General features: G+C 43.1%; 1 protein-coding gene across 4 annotated transcripts in view; it reads right to left on the reverse strand.

Annotated features, from left to right (window-relative positions):
- Positions 1-6,884: 6,884 nt before the first annotated feature.
- MCU (mitochondrial calcium uniporter) overlaps positions 6,885-17,356 on the reverse strand; it is a 181,012-nt gene continuing 170,540 nt past the window's right edge. For all 4 annotated transcript variants that reach the window (XM_059662422.1, XM_059662419.1, XM_059662421.1 and 1 more), the window contains 2 exons: positions 11,109-11,225; positions 6,885-8,853 (listed from right to left, as the gene is read on the reverse strand). In XM_059662422.1, coding sequence (XP_059518405.1) covers positions 8,776-8,853; positions 11,109-11,225 — 195 coding nt within the window. In that variant the 3' untranslated portion in view covers positions 6,885-8,775. The remainder of the gene's footprint in view (positions 8,854-11,108; positions 11,226-17,356) is intronic.

The following is a 17,356-nucleotide window of genomic DNA, read 5'->3' on the forward strand; positions in this document are numbered from 1 at the left end:
AAAAAAAAAAAAAAGCCCGGAGAAGAAAGACTTTTCAGCACTGGTTGGGGCTTTATCAGAGGAAAAGGATGAGTGGGATAAGGTGTCCATTGCTCTGGCCTTGACCCCAGGGAGAAACATTGCTTTACACTGTCAACAGGGTTATTTTATTGATATTTTTCTTTAGGGAAAAAATACTCACAACCCCTCATCCTCCTATTGTTTTCTCTCAAGAATTCCCTGCAATGCGGCCTTCAGTATCTTATCCAGAAGGGGATTCTAAATGAGGGTCATCCCCTCATGTCAGAATCTTATTTCATGATGCTGCAGCCATACCACTGTGTGCTAAATGAGGATGGGATAGAGCCAAATTCGTGGAACTGGTCATTAAGAAAGGAGTTTATAAGAGCACACAGGAAAGTAGTAAGAACAGGTGTGGAATGGGGATGATAGTCTCTTAAAGCAAGCTCCTAAGTCTTTTATTATGGTCTTCGGTCTCAAAAGTTCCTAAAGAGCCCTGGTCGGTGTGGCTCGGTTGGTTGGGCATTGTCCTATGCACCAAAAGGTTTCTAGTTTGATTCCCAGTCAGGGCACATGCCTGGGTTGCTGGCTTAATCCCCAGTGGGGGGAGAGGGGGAGAGGGGGAGACAGGAGGCAGCTGATAGATCTTTCTCTCTTTCTCTCCCTCTTCCTTCGTCTCTCTCTAAAAAACAATAAAAATATATTTTAAAACTTCATGAAGAAAAAGGTTTAATTTGTGCTTTTATCCATTCAGGCAACAATAAATACCTTATGCTTTCATAGTGTCTTTCATAGTGTCTACTAAAATAAAATAGTTTAGTATTTTTTATTTTACTATTTTCATGCTAACATAGGGGCAGGGGCTTCACATCTAAAACTACTCATTATTAACAATACTGGAAAGTAAGTGACAAAGTTTACTAGAATTTCACTTTTAGACAAAAGCGAGAAAACATAGGGACCTGTATATTAACATGCCCCAGACATGACCTTGGTGATTACAGATCTGAAGGTTGCCAGCTCCCTGACATTCCGCAGTGTGGACACCTGGACATTGGCACACACATTACAAAAGGTAATTTTCAGGGCTAGGGAAAAGCTTTTGGTTAGTTTGTTTTTAAATACTATATTCAACAAGGATCTGAGGAAAACCAAAATTTTTCTCTTCTGGTTTTACCTTGACCAGATACTCTGGGCTTCTAGTGTCCCTATATTTCTTCGCACCTGTTTCTTTTCCTAATAACCAAATTTCTAGTGACCGGGAAAGGAATATTATCATCTTTAGGAAATAGTCCTTAAACTTGTCTTTATAACACCTTCATCATTTTTACTATGCTACGTGGCATTCAAATTACTGTGGCCCCTTTCCGGGTTTCAGTCTTAATGACCAGTTCCACGAATTTGGCTCTATCCCATCCTCATTTAGCACGCAGTGGTATGGCTGCAGCATCATGAAATAAGATTCTGACATGAGGGGATGACCCTCATTTAGAATCCCCTTCTGGATAAGATACTGAAGGCCGCATTGCAGGGAATTCTTGAGAGAAAACAATAGGAGGATGAGGGGTTGTGAGTATTTTTTCCCTAAAGAAAAGTATCAATGGTCAGATGCCACCCTGGTCACTGGTTTTTGACACTGAAGGTAAAAGTGGTCCCTGCAAGCACAGAGTTTGCAGTCTAGCAAGGGATTTCCATCGAGCTAAGGTTGGAGTTAGGTAGTTTACCGCTAATGCTAGCAGAACACAGGCTATTTGGCCATTAGCGTAAGTTGCAATGTGGTGTCAGCAATGGATGACGTTGGGGCTGAGGACTGTCTCCTTGCAGGGTAGCACTGTTAAGGGTCAGTGCCCTTGACAGAAAAAACAACCCCTGCAGTTTCCTGTCTCCGAGAAGCCACCGAGTGCTTCACACGGCTGCAGAGGAACAGAGGACGTCTGCGTGAGATAAACCAGACTTGCTGCCCGGATGGACTGCCTGAGTCAAGGACTTTTACCAGATAGCTAGCTGCTGGTTCTGTAAACAAGCATTCCCAATATGGCAGGATTTTTTCCCCCCCCTTATTTCTATTTTTTTCCTTTTCAGTTGAAATGCCCTTTCATTTTGACTTTTTATGATGAAAAATTTCAAATATATAGAAAAGTAAACAATAATGAACACCCCACTGCAATTATTAACACTGTCATTCTTATTTCATTTATACCAGCATGCATTTCTAACATGACCTTTCCACTTTACAGAATTGTAACATTTCTAGTACTTCGAAAACTAGTAATAATCTAATATCTAATACCCATTCCCTATTTAATTTTTCCCAAGTGTTTCAAAAATTTCTTTGTATTGCTGGTTTGAGTCAGTCAGGATTCAAACAAGAGCCATGCTAGTGTCTCTTAAGTTTTTTTTAATCTATAATGGTTCCCCCCATCACACCCCTATTTGTTGAAGAAACCCCAACATTTGCCTTATAGAATGAATGACTCACAGTCTAGATTTGGCCGACTACTTTTTGTGGTGTCTTTTAGCCTCCCTTATCTTTTTCATATTTTCTTATTTTTCTAAAGTCTGTGCTATTATAAATTAAAAACAAAAATACGCTGGTGATACTGAAGGAATTGAAAGCATAGAGGGGAGTGCTAGAAATAGATCAGTTAGGAGGTGGGTAAAGCAATCTGCTATTCAGGATGGAGCTGAGCTACAATAACAGTTTGAGAGCCACCAGCACAAAAGAGGAACATAAATTGGGGGAAAGGAGGGGATGAGATCATCCATGGAAAATGGGGTCCAAGATGGGGTCAGAGATGTGGGCAGAGGAAGGGGACGCTGCAAAAGAGACTGGGAGGCAGAGATTTATAGAAGGAAACTCAAGAGCAGAGTTACAGGAGCTGAGGGCAATTTTGAGGAGGAGGGATTGCTCAGTGGATGATTCATTTATAAAACATAAAATGAAATGAAATTTTATGGCGAGTCGTTTATATTCAGTAGGATACAATAAGATTAACCTATACATTTATCCTAAGGATATAACAACATTTTGGAGACAAGGAGTTTGGATATATAGGAGAGCAACGAATTAAAGGTTGTTAGCTGTGATAAAAACGAATGACAACCCTTAACAGTTTTGGTGAAACTGAGTTCCAAAATCTAAGAAACTCCACTTTTATGAAAAATCTTTCCAGATACATTGTAAAAACTCAACCTATTTGCATTTGCTCTTGTAATAATCTACTATGTGTTTACCACTGCACCCTGGCAAGGAAGATGCAACAGTACACGAGACATGATTTCTATTCTTTCCATTAGCCATGCTCACCACACTGACCAGCCCTTCAAGCACTTGGTTGTGTTTGATGGCAGGATTTAATGGTGGTTCTGACATAGCTGCACTCTTGGCCTCAGTTTCCTTCTCTTTAAAGCAATGGTTTGATTAAATCAATGGCTTACATCAGAATCACCAGGAGGGCTTGTTACTGCTGGTCCCCCTCCTAGTTTATAATTCAGTAGGGACGAGAGAACTTGCATTTCTAACAAGGAATGCCACGCTGCTGCTGCAGGGATCATCCCCTAAGAATCCTTTTACTTTTCCAGCTCAAAAGTCCATGATCTCTTAGCAAAACAGCATTACCTACACTCACTAATGGATTTAACACTCTCCACTATCTCCACTGAAAACCCACTAAAGCCTAACAGAATGTCATGGAATGTGCAGACATTATCTGTTGAATGCAAACAAGAGCTTAACATTTTCAATCTTTTATCGTCTTACACTTTATAAACGTCCTGGGATGTCTGTGTTAGGTTGCTGTAAGCTGCCAGGACGCAGGACTATAGATAGCTAAGGAGGCCCTTTGATATCTCATACCACACTATATGCAGTCAGACATTTACTACATGTTTTCCCCCTTTAAATTTATTGGGGGTGACATTGGTTAATAACATTATGTAAATTCCAAGTGGACAATTCTGTAATACAAATCTGTACATTACATTGTGTGCACACCACCCAGAGTCTGGTCTCCTTTTGTCAGCATATATTTGACCCTCTTTATCCTCGTCATCCTTCTTCCACCCCCCTTTCCCTCTGGTAACGACCATACTGTTGTGTCTATGAGCTTGTTTTGTTTGTTCATTTGTTGCTTTCTTTTAGGTCCCACATGAGTGAAATCATAGGTTCTTGTCCTTTTCCACATGATTTATTTCACTTAGCATGATACTTTCAAGATCCATCCATTGAAATGGCAATATTTCATCATTTTTTTATGGCTTAGTATTCTACTGTATATATGTACCACATCTTCTTTATCCAATCATCTGTCAAAGGACACTTAGTTCTTTCCATGTCTTGGCTATTGTGAATAATGCTCCAATGAACACTAGGGTACAGATATCAAATAAGTGTTTTCAATATTGGGGGTAGATACCCAGGGGAGGGATTGCTGGATCATATGGTGGCTCTATTCTTTATTTTTTTAAGAACCTCCATACTGTTTTCCATAGAGGTTGTACCAATTTACATTCCCACCAGCAGTGTATGAAGGTTCCCTTTTCTTCACATCCTCTCCAGCACTTATTGTTTGTTGGTTTATTGATAGCCATTCTAACAGGTGTGAGGTGATAGCTCACTGTGGTTTAAATTTCTTTGATGATTAGTTACATTGAGCATCTTTCCATATGTCTACTGGCTATCTGTATATCCTCTTTGGAGAAGTGTCTATTCAGGTCCTTTGATAATTTTTTAATTTGATTATTTTTTGTTGAGTTGTATGAGTTACTTATATATTTTGGATATTAGCTCATTAGAAGTATCATTTGTAAATATCTTCTTCCTTTTGATTGGTTCTCTTTTTGTTTGTTGATGGTTTCTCTGCAGTGTAGAAGCTTTTTAGTTAGATGTAGTTCCATTCATTTAAGTTTTGTTTTTGTTTCCCTTGCTTTTGGAGTCAAGTTCACAAAAATCCCTCTGAGACCAAAGTCCATAAATTTAGTGCCTATGTTTTCTTCTATGTATTTTATTGTTTTAGGTCTTATATTCAAGTACTTAATCCATTTTGAGTTAACTTTTGTGATGGTGTCAGATAGCAATCTAGTTGTATTCTTTTGTATGTGGCTTTCCAATTTTCCCAACACCATTTATTGAAAAGGCTTTCCTTTCTCCATTGTATGCTTTGGCTCCTTGGTGAAAAAAAAAGTAGCCTACATATGTGTGGGTTTATTTGTGGGCTTTTAATTATATTCTACTAGAGGCCCGGTGCACGAATTCATGCACCGGTGGAATCCCTTGGCCTGGGAAGCAATTGGGGCTGATCAGGGCATCTTGCCCAGTCCCGATTGGGGCCGATGGGGGCTGGCTGGCCAGGGAGGGACCGGAGGAGGGCTCCAGGGCGTGTCTGCCCCCTCTTGCTCAGTCCCAATCAGCTGGACTCCAGCAGCAAGCTAACCTACCTGTTGGAGCGTCTGTCCTCTGGTGGTCAGTGCGCATCATAGCAACTGGTGGAACAGTCGAACGAATGGTCAAATGAACAGTTGGACACTTAGCATATTACGCTTTTACTACATAGGATGGTCTGCGTCTGTTTTTCTTTCAATACCATACTGTTTTGATGATTGTGGCTTTGTGGTATAATTTGAAGCCAGTGTGATATCTATGCTTTGTCTTTGTTCTCAGGATTGCTTTGGCTCTTTAGTGGCTCAACACAAATTTGAGGATTTTTTGTTCCATTTCTTTGAAAAAATGCCATTGGGATTTTGATGGAGACTGCATTAGATCTGTTTATTGCTTTTGGTAATATGGTATTTTTAACTGTTAATTCTTCCAATCCATGAACATAGACTATCTTTCCATTTCTTTGTATCTTCTTCATTTCTTCCAACAATGTCTTGTAGTTTTCAGTGTATAGGTTATTTACTTCCTTTAAGTTTATTCTTAGGTATTTTATCATTTTTTTGTTTCAATTGTTTTCTTCATTTCTCTTTCTGATATTTCATTTTAGTATATAAGAACACAACTGATTTTTGTATGTTGATTTTATATCCTGCAATATATTGTTTCTAATAGTCTTTTGGTGGAGTCCTGTAGAACCATGTCATCTGCAAACAGTGAGTTTTACTTCTTTATTCCGAATGTGGATGCCTTTTATTTTTTGTTGTTGCCTGACTGCTCTGACTAGGACTTTCAGGACTCTATTGAATAACAGTGGTCAGAGTGGCATCCTTGTCTTCTTCCTGATCTTAGAGGAAAGCTTCTTCATCATTCTATGAACTGAGGGTTTGTCATATATGGCCTTTATTATCTTGAGGTACTTTCCTTCTATACCCATTTTGAGTGTTTTAATCGTGAATTAGTGTTTTATCTTGCCAAATGCTTTTTCTGAATCCACTAAGATCACATGATTTTAATCTTTTATTTAATACGTGCTTTTTGATATGCCTTTGATGGATGAGGCAGCATGTGGCCCTTTCTTGTTTGGTGATCATTATAAATTTGACACAAACTCTTAAAATAATGAATATTTAATCTTGACTCATCCTTGAACAACTTCTGGAGTCTAGGAGACCACTGGGCAATCTAGTGGTCTGATATGATTTTCCTCTTAATCAGGAGATAGTGATAGTAGTCTCTGTGTTGCCACTGGCTTTATTATGGCCGGTCCGGTCACTTACCCTTGGGTGGCACTGGAAAATGAGGAAGCTACTGACCATCTTAGTTCAGGAAAAATTAATGAAATGTCTCTTTTAAGAATATAGGTTCTAGGAACAAATCTTTTCAAAATGGTATTTTTATAAAAATTATTTCAGAAGTGAAAAGCTTCCCACCTAGAATCACAGGAAAATAAAATAAGTTTTTTTGTTTTTCTTTTTTTGTTTTTGCTTTAAAGAATGAGATGCTACAGTTCAAAAATTGAATAAGTATTTATTGTTCCAGAAGTTACATTGATTTTATACATATTTCATAAATGATACAGGATTTTACACATGTTCAATATTTTACTATTTGTTTAAAGGACTTTTCTCCCCATCCATCCTCCCTCCCTTGCCTCCCACACATCCTGAAAGGATTTGCTCATTGCACTGTGCTGTTTCTTCTTAAAAACCCTGTGCACAAACAGGATAAATGGTTTAAAAATAATTCACACAACTTAAAAATAAATGAAGGAAGAGGTTGCAACGGGGGTGAGGTGGGGGGGAGCGGGCAGGGGAAGGAAGTGGGGAGGGGCTGGGAAGTGGAGACATGCATCCTTTCATTCCATCATGCCAGTGGAAGGGGTGGTGGCAGGAGCAGCAGCAGCAATCCTGGCTGGCCTTCAACCTCTGCAAGGCACCTGGAGTCTGGGTTTGTCATTAAAAATTCTTCTTTTCATACATAATGATCCCAAAGGAGAAAGAAAAAGAGAAAGGAATCCCATGCCACAAAGAGGAGGGATGAATCACGTGAAAGAAAAAAAGCCAATCAGCTGTGTGGCAAGCCCCATCTTCCTCTCCCTCCTGCCCCCACAGTAATTAAAAACAGAATATTGGACAGATGCCTTTGATTTTCAAGTGCACGTGTCAACTGGAAATATGGTAGAAAATATTTGATAGAGTATAAGATTAATGCTTCTTTCTCTCAATTTAAGAAAAAATTGGGTGAAGAAGGTAGGCCGAAAGGAGCCATAGAAATGTATGCCTGTATAAAGATAAATTGCACCCTTTGTGATCCACACACTTGATTTACAACTCCTGAAGTGGTGGAGGTGAGAGGGCTCACAAACAGGGTTCAAGTGTGTGTGTCCTTCGAGACTGACAAAGCCTCCAGATGAGACAGTGGCATCTGGTGGCCTGGCCTTGAAAGCTGTCACACAAGCAGATTAACAGCAATGAAATCATTCTGGTTCTGAAATGGCTACATAGACATGATTTTTAGCCACTTTGTAAACCTTTCATCTTTCTGATTTGGTAATACAGCTGAACACTCCCCCTCCAGTTTGAGTTATGGAGGGAGAGTGGAATATCAATGGGGTAGTTAAAGGAGGGAAGTTCTGCCTCCCCTCAAAAATTAATTAGTAAACAAAACAAAACAAAACAGAACAAGAAAACTTCATGCAGTGTTGCCAATGATTCCTAGATACTGATCCAGAGCACTGGAATATAAAGACATGTAAGAAGGCTTAATCCAGAGTGTCAATCATCAAACAGTCATAAATTGGTTCCAATGATCATATGGATAAAATTAATGTAACCAACAGGGGTGGGTGGTCAGAAAAGGGGCACAAGCGGGGCAGATTCCTGTTTACTTGTAGAGGCTGGGTCCAATTTAAAATAAATGCTAATGTCTGGGCTCAGACTCTGTTTGCCACCCACATATCTTGAGGATATGCTTTTCTGGTCTGTTTATTGACTCCTATGTCAAAAATAAGAAAAGTTAAATAAAAAAAAAAATAGAGCTGAGTGGGGTGCTGGTGTGTTACTGTTTTGCTGACCTGCAAAGAAGATGCAAGAAACTAACACCCCAGCATCATTTACTCTTTCTGAATCTCTCAAATATATAACTTATTTCATCCAGGAACTGAGATGCTTGATTAAGACAATATTAACTAAGCCCTTTGAGCTTATATTTCACAAAGCTTGATCTTCAGATTTTAACATTCCTTTCTTCTCTAACTTCCTTGTTGTTTTGTTTTTAATTAAAGGTAAAAACCCTCCACCCCAACATGGCTCCCAGCTTCCACCTGTAATGTTTTAATTAAAAAGGCAATAGTTATAAACAAGTGTTCTTTCTGCTGGGATTCAGAGGCTCTTTGCAGATCAATCTTTTTCACCAATTTGTCGGAGGGGCAGATGTACTTGTAATGGGTCTCTCAGTCTCTTAAGGTCCATTTCTGCCTAAAATAGAAACAAAAGGTGAGAAAAACTTGCTAATGAAGCTTTCAATATTAGTGTCTCCCAAGAAAAGGAAACTGTCTTCCCTCCATCACTGTGTGTCAAAGAAATCATCTCAATTACTCTCAAAATAAGAGTGCCTCAGAGACAAAGGGCAACAAAGGAGGACCAGCGCCAAAGGCTGGCAGTTTCAGCTGTCAACAGAACCTCCAGAGTGACCTGCTATCAATAGGGAGGACTCAGGCTCAAGAATATGGGGAGCACCTGATGCACCTTGCTGTTTTGCCCTTTCACGAACCTTTGCCTGGAGCCAGAAGTTTAATTTGGCTCCTCAAAGACTTTTGTTGTGTATCCAATAGTTGTTTAAGTTCTTCAATAGCTACAGACTTTTAAAACAAGGATTTGTAGTCAGTCAATGCAGCACTTTTAAAACTCACACAGGCTGGACCCTCACTCCTGAGGAGCTGGATTAATAGGCTTAGGGTGGGACTGCAGCATCTGCATGTTTAATAGCTCCAGGGAGGATTGTGGTGCAGTCCCTCCAGCTGAACCACCACCCATAGCAACAGAAGACCTGAGTCCACTTAGGCCAACGCAGGAAGATGGGTTAAGCTTATTCAAAGCACAACTCCATCACCAATAAGGGACAGAGAAGACAGAGAAGGGGATGGCAGAGCTTTTGGGGACTAAAAAAAAAACACCACACCTCTAAAGTTATAAAAGACTATGGAAAATAAGATGAGGATTTATTCACCAAAATCTAATATCTCAGAGTGAGGAAGGCACACTCAGAAATCTGAAAGTGGTAAAGATTATAAAAAATAAAATGTATCAATCTTTTATAAAAAATATATTTTTATTGATTTCAGAGAGGAAGGGAGAGGGAGAGAGAGATAGAAACATCAATTATGAAAAGGATCATTGATCGGCTGACTCCTGCACGCCCTCCTCTTGGGGATCAAGCCCAAAACCCAGGTATGTGCCCTTGACCAGAATCGAACCTGGGACCCTTCAGTCTACAGGCCGATGCTCTATCCACTGAGCCAGATCAGCTAGGGCTGTATCAATCTTTTTTTTTTTTAAATATATTTTATTGATTTTTTTTTTTTTTTTTTACAGAGAGGAAGGGAGAGGGATAGAGAGTTAGAAACATCGATGAGAGAGAAACAACCATCAGCTGCCTCCTGCAACTCCCTACTGGGGATGTGCCTGCAACCAAGGTACATGCCCTTGACCGGAATCGAACCTGGGACCCTTGAGTCCGCAGGCTGATGCTCTATCCACTGCGCCAAGCCGGTTAGGGCTGTATCAATCTTTTTAAAAAGCATCTTCTAGTTCAATAATTCCTCACCTGCTCCGGGCAAAGATTCCTAGTAATCTCTCTCTCTTACCTGGATTTTATTTTTGCCCCATTGCTACCACACTCTTTAGGTGAGAAACTTCTGTGTCAATTATTGAAGAAAGATTTAAAAAGAGAGAAAAGTAAAAAAAGACAACTCTAAAGAAACAAAATGAAAAAGTAAAAATAGGTCTAAGAAATTCAATATGCTAGTGTTAATAGGATAGCTAGGACTCACCATCTTTTCATCTGCTTGTATTATAAGACTTTTAGAGGTGTCTATGCTAAAATAGTGATTTATATCAAACTAGAGGCCCAATGCATGAAATTTGTGCAAGAGTAGGCCTTCCTTTCCCCGGCTGCCGGCACCGGCTTCCCTCTGGCACCCAGGACCCGGGCTTCCCTCCGGCCGCTGGCAGGCACCAGGAATCTGGGTTTCCCTCTCAGCCCTGGCTTCGTCCAGAAGATCATCAGGTCTAATTAGCATATTACCCTTTTATTATTATAGCTGAGGAATAATTTATATAGGAAGAAGAGGGTTGGGTCATTCTTTCAGTTTACCCATTGAAGTACTGTTGTTATGGATAATTATAATAATAATGCCAGCCCTAGCCAGTTGCTCAGTGGTTAGTGTCATCCTGCAGACAGATGGGTCACAGCTTTGATTCCTGGTCAAGGGCATGTACCTAGGTTGCAGGTTCCCAGCCCTGAGAAGGAGCAGTTGCTGGAGACAACCAATCGATGTCTCTCTCTCTCTCTCATGTTGATGTCTCTCTCTCTCTTTCTCTTTTGCCTCCCTTCCACTCTCTCTAGAAATCAATGGAGAAAATATCCTCAGATGAGGATTAAAAATAATAATAATGATAATGCCATACAAAATGGGGCTGAAATTTATTAAATTTTATTTTTGAAAACTTACCTGAGCAATTGCATCCTTGAGTTGATTATATTTCTCTAGGTCAAAACGTGTCTTTTTGGCTCCTTTATGGAAAAATAATAAGTATTGTCTGTCTCTGGCTTCTGGATAAACATACTCCTGCAAAATATAGGAGAAATTAAATTATTAGTCCTTAGCATACCATCTTCACAAAGTAATCATTTACATACTGTTGATAAGATTCAACACATATGCATACATATAAAGCGGGGGGCGGGGGGGGGGGATGTCTGGCCAAAGCATTAGGGGTGAGTTAATTAAATATCTGGCCCTTGGCAGAAAAAAGTTTATGCTGACATGTGTTGTTTTCAATATTTAATTATTTCATAAACATTTCTATTGGGAAACACACACAGAAGAGCACACAAACTAAAAATGTGCATCACAACGAATCATCACATACTGAACATGCCCTGAGTGTGACAGTGGCGGTGCCCCAACCCCCTGATCAGCCCTGCTCTGTGGGTGATAGAGGGCGGCACCAGCTTAAAAAATTACCAGCTTAAAAAATCATTACCAGCTTAAAAAAAAAACACAGAACACTGCCAACAACCCAGAAGCTCCCTTCCTGCCCCTTCCCAATTACTAACCCTCTTTCCTCCCAAAGTAATAAATATCTTGACTTTCATGATAATTATTTTCTGGTTTTCCTTATAGCTTCTCCATTTAAGCATCCCCCCTCCCCTGAACTCTACAGCTTAGTTTTACCTGTTCTTTGAATTTTATAAAAGTGAAGTTAGATAGTGTGTATATGACTACTTTCACTCAATGTTATGTTTATGATATTCATCTTTTGTATGTAGTTGTAGTCTCTTCATTTCTCTTGCCATGTTATATTCTATTGTATGACTACATCACAATTTAGTTATCCATTGGACTATTGATAGACGTTTGAGTTGTTTCTAGGTTTAGGCTATTATGAATAACTAGAGGCCCGGTGCACAAAAATTTGTGCACTCGGGGGAAGGGGGGGTCCCTCAGACCAGCCTGTGCCCTCTCGCAGTCTGGGACCCCTCGGGAGATAACGACCTGCTGGCTTAGGCCTGCTCATGGGTGGCAGAGGGCAGGCCCAATCCCTAGGTGCAGCCCCTGGTCGGGCTCAGAGCAGGGCCGATTGGGGAGTTGGGGCACCTTCCCCTGTCATGCACAGAGCAGGGCAGATTGGGAGGTGGCGATGCCACCCTCAGTCACGCTCAGGGTAGGGCCAATTGGGGGATTGGGGCACCACCCCCTGTCACACTTAAGGCAGGGTTGATGGGGAGGTTGCGGCGCCACCCGCTGTCACGCACAGAGCAGGGCCCATCAGGGGGGTTGGGGCTCCATACCCTGTCATGCACAGAGCAGGGTCAATCAGGGGGTTGGGGAGCTCCCCCCTGTCACTCACAGAGTAGGGCCGATAGGGGAGTTGGGGCACCACCCCCTGTCACACTCAGGGCAGGGCGGATCAGGGGGTTGGGGCACCGCCCTCTATCACCCAGAGAGCAGGGCCGATCAGGGGGTTGGGGCGCTGCCACTGTCACACTCAGGGCAGGGCAGATGGGGAGGTTATGACTCTACCTCATCACACACAGAGCAGGGCCCGTGGGGGGGGGGGGGGTTGGGGCACCGCCCTCTATCACCCACAGAGCAGGGCCGATCAGGTGGTTGGGGCGCCGCCACTGTCACACTCAGGGCAGGGCCAATGGGGAGGTTATGGCTCTACCCCATCACACACAGAGCAGGGCCCGTGGGGGATGGGGGGGGTTGGGGCGCCGCCCTCTAACACCCACAGAGCAGGGCCGATCAGGTGGTTGGGGTGCCGCCACTCTCATAGTCTGGGCAGGGCCAATGGGGAGGTTATGGCTCTACCCCGTCACACACAGAGCAGGGCCCGTGGGGGGCAGGGGGGTTGGGGCCCTGCCCCCTGTCACACACAGAGCTGCAGGACGATCAGGGGGTTTGGGCGCTGCCCCCTGTCACGCTGATCCCAGTGCCTGGAGGCCTCGCGGCTCCGCTGATCCCAGTGCTGGGAGGCATATTACCCTTTTACTATATAGAATAGAGGCCGGGTGCATGGATGGGGCTGGCTGGTTTGCCCTGAAGGGTGTCCTGGATCAGGGTGGGGGTCCCCACTGGGGTGCCTGGCCAGCCTGGATGAGGGGCTGAGGGCTGTTTTCAGGCTGGGACTGAAGCTCCCAACCGCTCCGTTTCCTTCCTTCCTTCCTTCCTTCCTTCCTTCCTTCCTTCCTTCCTTCCTTCCTTCCTTCCTCCTTCCCTCCCTCCCTCCCTCCCTCCCTCCCTCCCTCCCTCCCTCCCTCCCTCCCTCCCTCCCTTCCTTCCTTCTTATTCTGGGCCAGCTTTAGCTCTGAGGCCTCGGCTGCTGAAAACAGGTTTCTGGCCTTTGTTTACCGTCTGTATTTGATACAATGTTGCGGTCCGGCTGGCTGAAGCCCCGCTGAGTAAAGCAGGTTTCTGGTTTTTTTTTAGCTTCTATATTCGCAACATAGTTGCTTAGAGTTGCAGCTGAGAGGCCGGCAAGTCAGGCGGGGAACATTGGAGTTCTCCGTCACTGAAGCAAGCAAGCCTCCCTGTTCGCATCAGCTGCCTGGCTGCTGGCTGCCATCTTGGCTGCCAGTTAATTTGCATATCTTGGCCCTACTCTGTGAGTGACAGGGGGATTAGCCAATGGGAAGGGTAGTGGTCGTACACCAATTACCATGTTTCTCTTTTATTAGTGTAGACTAGGGGCCCGGTGCACGAAATTCGTGCACTGGGTGTGTGTGTGTGGGGGGGGGGAGTGTCCCTCAGCCCAGCCTGCCCCCTCTAACATACTGGGAGCCCTCAGGCGTTGACCCCCATCACCCTCCAATCGCAGGATCGGCCCCTTGCCCAGGCCTGACACCTCTGACAGAGGCGTCAGGCCTGGGCAGGGAACCCTCATTTCCACCCATCACTGGTTTTGCCCCCAGCCCAGGCCTGATGCCTCTGGCCCAGGCATCAGGCCTGAGCAGGGACCCCCAGACCCCTCCGATTGCTGGCTCTGCCCCTTGCCCAGCCCTGATGCCTCGGCCAGAGGCGTAGACCCCCATCACCCTCCGATCGCCTGATCGGCCCCTTGCCCAGGCCTGACACCTCTGCCAGAGGTGTCAGGCTTGGACAGGGGACCCCCATCTCCCCCCGATCACTGGCTCTGGCCCCCGCCCAGGCCTGAGGCCGCTGGCCCAGGAATCATGCCTGGGCAGGGGACCCCCATCTCCCTCTGATTGCTTGCTCCACCCCCCGCCCAAGCCTGACACCTCTGACCCAGGCTTCAGGCCTGGGCTAGGGGACCATCATATCCCCCCAATCCCCGGCTCCGCTCCCCACCCAGGCCTGATGCCTCGGCTAGAGGAGTTGACCCTCATCACCCTCCGATCACCAATCACCGGATCGGCCCCTTGACCAGGCCTGAGGCCTCCGGCAGAGGTGTCAGGCCTGGGCAGGGGACCCCCAGCTCCCCGCGGATGCAGGCTCCGCCCCTGCCCAGGCCTAACGCCTCTGGCCTAGGCGTACGGCCCGGGCAGCGGGGACCCGCAGCTGCAGCGGCCCCGCGATCGTGGGCTCCGCTTTAGGCCCAGGCAAGGGACCCCTAGCTCCTGGGACTGCCAGCTTCGACCGTGCCCAGCTCCCATCGCTGGCTCCACCCCTACTTCCTGCTATCACTGGCCAGGGCGGCAAAGGCGCCTGATTCTCCGATCATGGCTGGGGGGCAGGGCAAAGGCGGCCCCAGGGCCGTCTTTGCCCTGCCCCCCAGCTCTTAGCTCCCCCCTGGGTTTCCGATCACTGTCAGTGGCAGGGGGCTTCTTCCTGCTTTCCCTTTCGCCTCCCTGCATTGTGCCTACATATGCAAATTAACCGCCATCTTGTTGGCAGTTAACTGCCAATCTTGGTTGGCAGTTAACTGCCGATCTTAGTTGGCAGTTAATTTGCATATAGCCCTGATTAGCCAATGAAAAGGGTATCGCCGTACGCCAATTACCATATTTCTCTTTTATTAGTGTTGATGCTGCCAAGAACATTTCTGGACTTATCTCTTCTGTTGGGTATATACTTATGAGTAGAAATCCTACATCATAGTTTGTGCATATGTTCAAATTTAAAAAGTGATATCAAACAGATTTCTAAAATCATTGTATCAATTATACTCCCATCAGCAGAGTATGAGAGTTTCCATCACTCTACATCCTTGTAAATGCTGGTATTACCAGTTTTTTAAACAGGAATTCTACTGTGTGAGTGCTGAAGTATTACCTCATTTTTTAAAAACAGCTTTACAAAGATATAATTTACATACCATACAATTCACTCATTTAAAGTATAATATTCAATGGTTTTTAGTATATTCACAAAGTTACACCACCATTACTACAATCAATTTTAGAACATTTTCATCATCCCCCAAAGAAGTCCCATACTCCAATAGTTACTTCCTATCTTCCTCAACACCTCTACTTTCTAACTCTATAGATTTGCATATTCTGGACATTACATATAAATGGAATTATTCGATGTTTAGCCTTTTGTGTCTGGCTTTTTTCAAGGTTCATCCATTTGTGTCATGTATCAGTACTACTTCTTTTTACTGCCAAATAATGTTCCATTGACTGGATATACCACAATTCATCCATTCATCAATTAATAGACATACAGGTTGTTTCTACTTTTTGACTACTATGAATAAGGCTGCTATGAACATTCATGTACAAGTTTTTGTGTGCACATTATGTTTTTATTTCTCTTAGAGATATACTAGAGGCCTGATCCATGAAATTTGTGCAAGGGGCTTGGCCCTCACAGCCCTAGCTTTGTCCAGAAGGACGCCCGGAAGGATGTCCGGTCTAATTAGCATATTATGCTTTTATTATTATAGATATTATAGATATGGATCCTTTATTCGATATATGTACTGCAAAGATCTCCTCCCAGTCTGTTCACCCTCTTTATGGTGTGCTTTAATAACAGACATTTTTATTTTTATTTATTTTTTATTTTTTTTTAAAAAAATATATTTTATTGACTTTTTACAGAGAGGAAGGGAGAGAGATAGAGAGTTAGAAACATCGATGAGAGAGAAACATCGATCAGCTGCCTCCTGCACATCTCCTACTGGGGATGTGCCCGCAACCCAGGTACATGCCCTTGACCGGAATCGAACCTGGGACCTTTTAGTCCGCAGGCCGACGCTCTATCCACTGAGCCAAACCGGTTCTGGCATAATAACAGACATTTTTAATTTTAACAGTCTAATTTATCATTCTTATCTTTATGGTTATCATTTTTTATTCTACTTAAGAAATAATTTCCTTTCCACAGTAATTGAAATATTCTTCTATATTATCTTCCAGGAGCTTTATTTATTGTGCTACTTTTCATATTTAGATCTACAATCCATCTGGAACTAATTTTGTTTACAGTGTAAGGATGGGGTTGGTTCATTTTTAATACAGATATTCAATTATCCTTGCACCATTTATCAAAAAAGACTTTCCTTTCTTTGCAGTGCCATCTTTTTAAAATTGAAAGTTCATTTATGCTGTTTTCTACATTCTCTCTTCTATCCCTTTGTACTATTTGTCTATCATTGTTCCACTATCTTAATTACTATAACTTAATTGTTATAACTAAAGCTATATAGTCTTCCATATCTGATAAAACAAATTGATTTACCTAGTTTTGCTTCAAGAGTTTCCTGGCTTTTCTTAGTCTTACATTACCATATATATATTTTAGAAGCAGCTTATTCAAATATCTTCCCCCATCTGCAAATTTGTTGTGTTTGACTGGGATTGCACTGAATCAAATAGATCAGTTTGGATAGAACTGATTGACATTTCTGTAATACTTTTCTAGTCTGTGAACATGCTATATTATTCCATTAAGTCTTCTTTAATTTTGTGTTTCTACTGCATAGAGGTCTTTGCATAATTTATTTCCTGGTATTTTTAAGTTGCATCTTTTATAAAGTTTCATTTTCTAACTGTTGTTGGCATATAGTAAAGAAACTGATTTATGTATATTGACCTTGTATCCAATAACCTTATGAAACTCACTTAGGGATTCTAACCAATTATCTTTACACTAGAAGCCCGGTACACAAAAATTTTGTGCACTCTGGGGGGTCCCTCAGCCCGGCCTATGCCATCTTGCAGTCTGGGACCCCTTGGAGGATGTCCACCTGCTGGCTTAGGCCCGCTCCCTGGGGGATCGGGCCC

This window comes from Myotis daubentonii, chromosome 13 (genome assembly GCF_963259705.1).
Source record: "Myotis daubentonii chromosome 13, mMyoDau2.1, whole genome shotgun sequence".
Classification (NCBI taxonomy): Eukaryota; Metazoa; Chordata; class Mammalia; order Chiroptera; family Vespertilionidae; genus Myotis; species Myotis daubentonii.